This window comes from Callorhinus ursinus, unplaced genomic scaffold, assembly GCF_003265705.2.
Source record: "Callorhinus ursinus isolate GAN/ISIS: 27379988/994484 unplaced genomic scaffold, GSC_fseal_2.0 scaffold83, whole genome shotgun sequence".
Taxonomy (NCBI): domain Eukaryota; kingdom Metazoa; phylum Chordata; class Mammalia; order Carnivora; family Otariidae; genus Callorhinus; species Callorhinus ursinus.
This window is the reverse complement of record NW_027397145.1, coordinates 944,411-953,562: the sequence shown is the minus strand read 5'-3', so window position 1 is coordinate 953,562 and position 9,152 is coordinate 944,411. Positions and strand designations below refer to the sequence as shown.

Sequence of the window (9,152 nt, the reverse complement as noted above, 5' to 3'; positions counted from 1 at the left end):
GTGTGTGTGTGTGTGTGTGTGTGTGTGTGTGTGTGTGTGTGTGTGTGTGGAGGTGGCAGCCCTCTCTGCCACAGCAAGGGGATCCAAGTTCTCCATCATGGTTCACTCCTCCACCCCGTCAACTCACTGCTGGGAGCCCAGGGGCGGGATGGGTGGATCGAGGATGTTTCGGGACTGCAGCAAATGGGACAGGGCCCTAATAGGAAGACGGCAGGGGTCACACTTCAGGCTCTCAGGGGTCCCCAATACCCAACCAGAAAGACCTGACAAGGCCCTGTTTCTGGACCGGGTAACCCGTTTGTCAGATGAGACTGAGGCTTGACCAGGACAGGAGCTTGCTCAAAGTCTAGGTCAACACAAAGGGTGTCCAGGCCTAGTGTCACCCTGTACCCAGGAGAGGGGGGCTGGCCCTGCAAGATCCTCTTTCATTCAACACCCAACGCAGGTCCCCGCCAGGCCCTACAGGGCAGAAGGGTGTATATGGGCGGCATCCAGCCTCTGAGGCTCTCTCGTGCTACAGGGAGAGACAACCCCCCAAAATTCAATGAAACCATGTCCAAAGCACCATGAGAGGGGACCATAAGAGCTGCCTGGAGGGTTCAGGAAGGTGTCCCAGAGGATATGACATTTAATCTGGGCCTGGAGAACTTTGCTAGGGACAAGGTTGGCGAGGGGGGTAGCTGCCAGCACGGGGAACAGCGTGGGCCCAAGTCCGGGATCATGAAAGGAAAAGACCAGGGATCAGGAGCACTGGGGGGTGTGGAGCAGCATGGCAGTGACTTAGGAAGGGGGGAGTTGGAAGGGCCTGAGGCCTGGGCTGTAGCTGGCATACAGCAGGCTCTCAAGATCTGTCACGTAAGTGGGTGAATGATCAGCTATGCGTCCATGTTAGAAAGATCATCCCCTGCCAGGGTCACAGGGGTCAGCGGGCCTCTAGAATTGTAAGCAAAACCGGGTGGATAAGGCACATTTTTTCAGAAGACAGGGTGGAGGCCTCTACCACCTTCTGTGCTGGGAGCTAGACTAGAAGCTCTGTGAAGGTAGGGAGGGACCACGCGTGGTTCATTTTCTGGTGTAGGCCCAGCCTCAGGCAGGGGGCCTGGCCCACAGCTGATGTTCCACGTGCACGTGTTACGTACAGCGAACTCACAAAGGGGCCTGTGGCCCAGGAAGAGTGGGGACGGCCCAAGAGTGGGACAGTGGAGGCAAAAAAGCCGGAGGCAGGAGAGCAGGGGGGTCTCTTGCCGGTGGGCATGGCACGAGGGCAGGTGCCAGGCAGCGGGCCGTCTGGTTCTGCTGCCGCCGAGAGGGGAGACAGGAGGGTGCGGCAGGGCCCGAGAGGGCGCGGGGGGGGGGGGGAGGCTAGACTGGGGCACACAGGGTTAGAGCCGTGTGGGGGCATCTCAGGGGTGGGGTCTAGTGTTTAGTTGGCAGCATGGGTCTGGAACTCAGATATATATATATATGTGTGTGTGTGTGTGTGTGTGTGTGTGTGTGTGTGTGTAAAGGCATCTAACTAGGGACAAGGTTATCAGCTAGGAGAGGGTAAAGTCACCCCCAAATGGAGAGGGGGGTGGGAGGGAGAAGAGGGAAGCCCCCAAGACAGGAAAGTCCCAGCACTGATGGTGACGGAGAGACAGAGCGGTTAGAGGCCCAGAAGGCCCAGGGGGTACAGCCCCCGAGGCCGCAGAGCCGGCGGCGCCCATGCCAGTGCCTGCAGAGGCCTGGAGGCCTGGGGCTCGCCGCAGGCGGCGGCGTGTAGTTAGAAGGCAGATTCCAGCAGGGCCCGGGGCGTGGAGGACCACAGGGTGGGGTGGAGTCAGCGGACATGCAACTGACCCACTTGATGGTGGAGGGGAGAAGCAGCACGGGCAAGAGCTGGAGGAGGGACAGGCACTGCGACGTGGAGGGAAAGCTTCTAGAAGCGAAGTGATGAGAGAGAGTTGGTGGTAGAGGAAGGTGGGAGTCATCACTCGTGACTTCCCGGGCGCATCCTGGAGTCCGTCTTCCACCCAAGGTTGCCAGATGGTGGGCTTTCAGACCCTGAGGCAGGTCCTTCGAGAAGTTTTAGGGACAAGAGGGGACTTCCACAGGTAGTGCTGAGTTTGATGATCAAACTGCCTTCAACCATCCAGAGACCTTCATTAAGCATCTACAGTCTGCAAGACGTTGGGCCGCCATAACCAGAGGGACCCAGAGCCTAGCAAGGAGGGCTGGGATGTGGCCAGGAAGGGGGACAGGGAACTGGCCCCCCGTTTTCAGGGAGGAGGGAGGGCCGCTGGTTCGACAGAGGGAGGGGCGTTTCTCACCTGCCGTTGCCGTACTTGATGCGAATGTCACGGCTGCGGTTGAGCTCCTTGCCGTCCTTGAACCAGCGGTAGGAGGGCTGAGGGTTGCCCGCCGCTGCCTCGCACTTCAGTGACTGCTTCTCACCCACCTGTCCCGTCTGGCTCTTCATCTTCTTCAGCTTGGGCCGGGTGGCTGTGGGGAACAAGGCAGGGAGGTGAGCATGGTGGTGGGGGCGCGGTGCCAAGCATGCGCAGTGGAGGGAGGGCTGCTGTCTTTGGGAGGGGGAAGGGTGGCCTGGGGAGCCACCCCTCCTGGGGTCATCTCCCACTTCAATTCAGTCCACGGTCACAGAGGGTCTGCAATGCTGTCAATGTGGCTACTACCCATGGAGCTCCCTTCCTGCCTGGAATGACACTAGGAGCTTTACATACATTAGCTTATGAAAAAAAAACCCAGGAACTCATTGCAAGTGATGAAACCCCTTTACAGATGGGGAAAACTAAGGCTCAGAATGGTGAAGGCACTTTCTCAGGGTGCACTGGGATTCAAGCTCAGGTCCCCTTGACTTCGGTGCTCACGCTCTAACTCCTGTCCCAGACGCCCAGGCCTATGCTGGGCCCAGAGGACACAGGCGGACCAAGATGACAGACCCAGCTCCTGCCCGCAGAAAGTTCAGTGCGTCAGGACTGCTGTAATCTGGCCCTAACATCACAGCATGGTACGCGGAAGCCTGGAGGTGCTGAAACCTAGAGGAGCGACCCCAATCCAGGCTGGGGGAAGAGCTAATTTAGTTAAGGGCTAAAGGATGCTAAGGTGCTAGAAGGGGCAGGAAGGGAGGTGAGCCAGGCAGCGTCAGCATGGTGGCTTTGGAGAATCACGTGGTCCAGAGGGGGTGGGCTGACTTGATTGGGTCCAGTGGAGCAGCTGTCTGGGGGACAAGGCCTGGGGCTCCACTGGGGGACACAGGCCCAACCAGGGCTGCAGGCCTGCAAATGCCAAGCAGAGAGGTTTCTCCCATTTTTCTTACACAGAATTCTATTTCCATGTGCCCAGATCTCCCATGCCTCATCTCCTTGCTCCCGTCCCCCCAACAACCTAAAAAAAAAAAAAAAAAAAAAAGTACTCTGTTCTCGGGAAGGTAAGGGCAAGCCCATGTTCCCTACTGGGGCATATAATAATTTCCACAGGGACAGCCCTTTACAGGTTACACAATGCCTTCATGCGTGCTCTCGTTCGGTCCCTGAGCTCTGTGAGGCAAGTGTCATTGCTGACATAGGTGGGGGGAAGATGAGACTCAGACAGGTTAAGAAACTTGCCCAAGGTCACACAGCCAGGCAGCCAGGCAGCTACAGAGCTGGGACCGAAGCCCAGGTATCTGCATTTGCAACACGTCAGGACCGTAGCAGTCCGGTGTCTGCTTTTACAGCCTGTGTCTCTTTTTGGGAAATGGAGAACATAACTGAAATTCTTCCAACAGCAGAAGCCAAGGTCTGCTAGGCCAGGGAGTTCTCTGGGGACAGAATGGTCCCGGCCCGGCTGACTCTGGATGAAGGCTGCCAGGAGGGCCTGGCTATGGCTAGCATTCCCTCACTGAACCTACACCTGAACGGCTGCTTGTAAGCAGGCAGTAGATGGGAGCGGGGTCCCCGGGCCGAGAGAGCAGAAAGAGAAAGGGCTCCTGACGCTTCAAAATGATATTACATAGACTCAAAAACAACAGTGCTTGTGAAATGATTTTGTTCATTTTACAAAATTTAAAAATACAGACAGATAAAAGAAGAAAACCAAATCATCCACCATCCTAGTACTCAGAATTAAAATACACACACATACACATGCATTGTAAATAAATAGGATCAGCGTCAGTAACACGTTGCTTTTGCTTAATGAAAGAAATGTAAGCCTTTGAGCTCGGCATTAACTATTAACGATAGCATTTCCCAAACTGACTTCTATAGGCCACGAATATCCAGAGAGATGATAATAGACGTTACTTGGGAAAAGGATCCCATGAGCAAACCAGTTTGGGGAACAGGTGGGCAACAGAGTTAAAGAAGTAGCATCACTGACTTTGGGATGATTCTCCAAGCAAGGGTCTTAGACCTTTTTTTCTCAGAATCCTTAGCAGCATTTCAAGGAAATAAAGTTACATGGAATAGCTCTAGAACATAACTTATGTGTGCGTGTACACATACCTATGCATCTTAATAATATCTTCACATAATTCAAAATTTAAGAAGTGTAAAAGGGTATATGGCTTGAAAAACAAGTCTCCCTCTGACTTCTGACCACAGGAGGCGACCAATTTAAGTTGCTTTTGTATCATTTCAGAGACATTTTATGCGTGTACAAAACCCCCCAGTGTTCACACACATATACTTTTCTCATTTTTCATGGTTGCATAATATTCCTTTATCGGCGTATCATAATCGACGTAACCAGTTCCTGTCCTGGGGTATTCAGCATGTTTTCTCCCCATTGCCACCACATTACAAACGGGCCCAGCTTGGTCCAACATATATACGCATCGTGCCCATTCAGTGCACACAGTGTTCATCCTTCGCACACACCCAGGGCGTCCTGATGGATGTGCAGTGTGGCTCTTGACTCAGACCGCCTGGATTCAAATCCAGGCTTTGCTACTTATTAGCTTTGTGTCCTCAGGTCACTGACCTAATCCTTTTGTGCCTCAGTTTCCTCCCCTGTGAAATACGGGTGATAATAATAGCTCCTCCCTCATGGGATGATAGCTGTAAGCCTTGTATGAGACAATGCACGTAAAGTCTGGCTTGCACAGAGCATTTAACAAAGGTTAGCTATTATTGTTTATTACTATCCACAATAATTTCCTAGGGCAATCTTCCTAAAAGGGGAATTGCTGCATCAAAAGGGTATGCGATCTTCCTCAGCTTTAAGCCTTGTCAAATTGCCTTCTGGAAAGGTTACACCAATTTGCACTCCCACCAGTGAATGACAGTGCCTGTTTTTTCCACACCCTCACTAACATGAGGTATTATCACATATTTAATCTTCGCCAATTAGCTAGGCAAAAGATAACGTCTCTTTGTTGTTGTAGTTTGCATTTATTTGATTCCTGGTGAGGCTGACCACTTTTCATAAATGTATTGGCTCATTATATTTCTTCTTCTTGAACTGTCCGTTCATGTCTGGTACTCTGTTTTTCTACTGGATGCTCATCCTACTGATCTGTAAGAGTTGTTTTTTTTTTAAAATAAATATTAAGGCTATTAACCTTTTGCTATATATACTTTTCCCAATTACCTGCTTCTTTTTTTTTAAAAAAAGATTTACTTATTTATTTTAGAGATAGAGAGGAAGAGAGTGTGTGCATGTGGGGGAGGGGCAGAGGGAGAGAATATTTGAGCAGACTCCCCCACTGAATGTGGAGCCCAATTCCTGGCTTGATCTCAGCACCCTGAGATCATGACCTGAGCCCAAACCAAGAGTTAGTCATTCAACCAACTGAGCCACCGAAGTGCCCCTGAATTTTCAGTTTTAAAAAAGCACTTCTCTGTTAAGGAGAAATATCAGTTAAAAATATATTTGTAGTAATTCACCATTTCAATTCTGAACCTTTTTAAAAATCTGAAAAATTATCCCATTACTATTTACATTTTCATTAATGCTTATTGTATATTCAGTTTTTCTCTTCTTGTTTGCTTTTATACATTTATACATTTATAATTCTATGCCTATTTCTGCCATGTCTCTAAAATTGGCTTACTGTGCTTTTCTCATCTTTTTTTAAATAATTTTTTGTTATGTTAATCACCATACATTACATCATTAGTTTTTGATGTAGTGTTCCATGATTGTTTGTGCATAACACCCAGTGCTCCACGCAGGATGTGCCCTCTTTAATACCCATTACCAGGCTAACCCATCCCCCCACCCCCCTCCCCTCTGAAACCTTAGTTTGTTTTTCAGAGTCCATCGTCTCTCATGGTTCGTCTCCCCCTCCGACTTACTCCCCTTCATTCTTCCCCTCCTGCTACCTTCTTCTTTCTTTTTTCTTAACATATATTGCATTATTTGTTTCAGAAGTACAGATCCGTGATTCATCAGTCTTGTACAATTCACAGCGCTCACCATAGCACATACCCTCCCCAATGTCTATCACCCAGCCACCCCATCCCTCCTACCCCCTCCACTCCAGCAACCCTCACTTTGTTTCCTGAGATTAAGAATTCCTCATATCAGTGAGGTCATATGATACATGTCTTTCTCTGATTGACTTATTTCACTCAGCATAACACCCTCCAGTTCCATCCACGTCGTTGCAAATGGCAAGATCTCATTTCTTTTGATGGCTGCATGATATTCCATTGTGTATATATACCACATCTTCTTTATCCATTCATCTGTCGATGGACATCTTGGCTCTTTCCACAGTTTGGCTATTGCGGACATTGCTGCTATAAACATTGGGGTTCACGTACCCCTTCAGATCCCTACATTGGTATCTTCGGGGTAAATATGCAGTAGTGCCATTGCTGGGTCGTAGGGTAGCTCTATTTTCAACTGTTTGAGGAACCTCCATACTGTTTTCCAGAGTGGTTGCACCAGCTTGCATTCCCACCAACAGTGTAGGAGGGTTCCCCTTTCTCCACATCCCCGCCAACATCTGTCGTTCCCTGACTTGTTAATGTTAGCCATTCTGACGGGTGTGAGGTGGTATCTCATTGAGGTTTTGATTTGGATTTCCCTGATGCCGAGCGATGTGGAGCACTTTTTCATGTGTCTGTTGGCCATTTGGATGTCTTCTTTCCCAATTACCTGCTTCTTACAGTTTTGAATGCTGGTTTGGGGGTATTTTTTTGGACACCCAGAGGTTTTAGTGTATTAACCTATCAGTCTGTTGGACTTTCCGGAACATCATTATTCTAAGTGTGACTGAAGTCCTGTCCCAGCATCCTTGCCCCTTAACTACATCACACTCTTCTTCAGCTTCTTGCTCTGGGGTCCCTAGTAATTCCTCATCAATATTTCTTTTTTTAAAATGATTTTACTTATCAGAGAGCACAAGCAGGGGGAGCGGCAGGCAGAGGGAGAAGCAGGCTTCCCGCTGAGCAGGGAGCCCGATGTGGGGCTCCATCCCAGGACCCCGGGATCATGACCTGAGCCGAAGGCAGACACTTAACCGACTGAGCCACCCAGGCGCCCCTCCTTATCAATAGTTCTTAACCTTAGATGCCACTGAGAACCACAAAAGAAGCTTTAAAATGTACGTAGGTGCCTGGAACATATCCTAGACGTTCTGAAGCAGAACCCGTAAGAGCGGGTCTGGGTGTGTGTGGGTTTTAAAAAACATATATAACATAAAGGAACACACACATATTGTAAGTATACAGCTCAATGACTGGTGCCAAACTAAAAACATCTTCATGGGTGGCTTTCCTCTAAAGTTGGGTTGACACCCAGTGATCTAACAGCCTCCTGGTCAATTGGTGACCTCCAACTAGTCTCCTCCTCCTTCTCGTGAACTGGGGACACAGAGAGCTCTTCTCAAGTTCTAGGGTGCCTCCCCCCACTGCACGGGGAGTGTCGACCTTTCTTGCAGTTCTGAGACAAGGGGGCCTCCTGCCCTCCACCCACCCGGTGGGAAGAAATGGTGGTCACTCTGCTACCTTGTTTCCCGACACAAGTCCCCATATGATGCTATGCACCGAGCCTGGGGCCACTGCCAATGGTGGTGGTGATGGGGAGGGCATGGTGACATAAAGACTGACCCCAGAAACAGCAGGCATGACCCCAAGTTGGGGGGCCTGAGGAACTGGGGGCTCCAGAGGCATTCCCTGTCACCAGTGGAAAATCCAGATCACAAGGAGCCCAGTCTGTCTAGTGAGAATTCTGTATGACCTGATAGCCATTTCTTGATAGGCTCCTCACTTCAGAACAACCCTATCTAGTTCACTTGTTCCTCATTTGTTCATTCATTCAACCTACTGTATGCCAGGCACTGTTCCGAGCCCCGAGTATATAGTAGTGAACAAGACGGATAAGGTTCCTGCTCTTAGGGAACCTGAGTTTTAGGGAGGAGGAGCGACAACAGCAATGATCAATGGGGACTATGAGGCAGTAATAAGCAGCTGGATGGGAATGAGCTTGGTGAGTTCAAGGGCTAAAAGAGGCCCATGTGGCTGGAAGATTCTAGAAGGCAGGGGTAGTATGAGGGGAGACTGGAGAGGTAGGCCCAGTGACTGATGTGCGGCTGTGTGAGCCAGGGTGAGAAGTCTGGATTTGTTCTGCTGCCCCCCGCCCCGCCCTTAACTCATGTGCCTACTAGAAAAGTTCAAATTACATATTTGGATTGCATTATATTTCTCAGTCAACAGGACTGGTCTAAAGGATGACAAAACAAAAATAACCATACATTTGAATCATGCCATGTTCTTTTTTTCTTTTTGCCATGTTCTTTGCAAAGAGTCGTCTTTTGCATCTGTTAACAGTTCCTCACAAGACTCATCTAAAATACTAAAAACCATGCCTCCTGCTCAAACAGTGTCTAGTCCTGGTCCCTGCTCACAGAAATCTCAGTTCACAGCTCTCCGAAAGCCAAACGTGGGCTTTCTGAAAGAGACTAGGACTCTGAGAACAGCCTGCATTTTTGTTGTTGTTGTTTGGTTTTTGGGTTTTTTTTTTTTTTTTTTTTGGCATCAGGCAAGTCCCTTGAGGGGAAGCGGCTCAGGGGGCAGGAAAGAGAAGACCCCTGAGGTGGCACTCTCGACAATACCCCCAGGACCTGTGCACCTTCACTCTTGGGCCCAGAGCCTCCTTAGGCTTTCTGTGTGAGGAACACGGACAAGCTCCCCAAGATGGCCCGGGTTTGTTTGGTTGATGTG

General features: G+C 49.8%; 1 protein-coding gene across 4 annotated transcripts in view; it reads right to left on the bottom strand.

Annotated features, from left to right (window-relative positions):
* Positions 1-9,152, bottom strand: part of NRG2 (neuregulin 2) — a 181,671-nt gene that overhangs the window by 35,317 nt on the left and 137,202 nt on the right. For all 4 annotated transcript variants that reach the window (XR_012376747.1, XM_025852259.2, XM_025852262.2 and 1 more), the window contains exon 2: positions 2,310-2,481. Coding sequence is in view for 3 of the 4 variants with exons in the window: in XM_025852259.2 (XP_025708044.1) it covers positions 2,310-2,481 (172 nt within the window). In the remaining variant the exon portion in view is untranslated. The remainder of the gene's footprint in view (positions 1-2,309; positions 2,482-9,152) is intronic.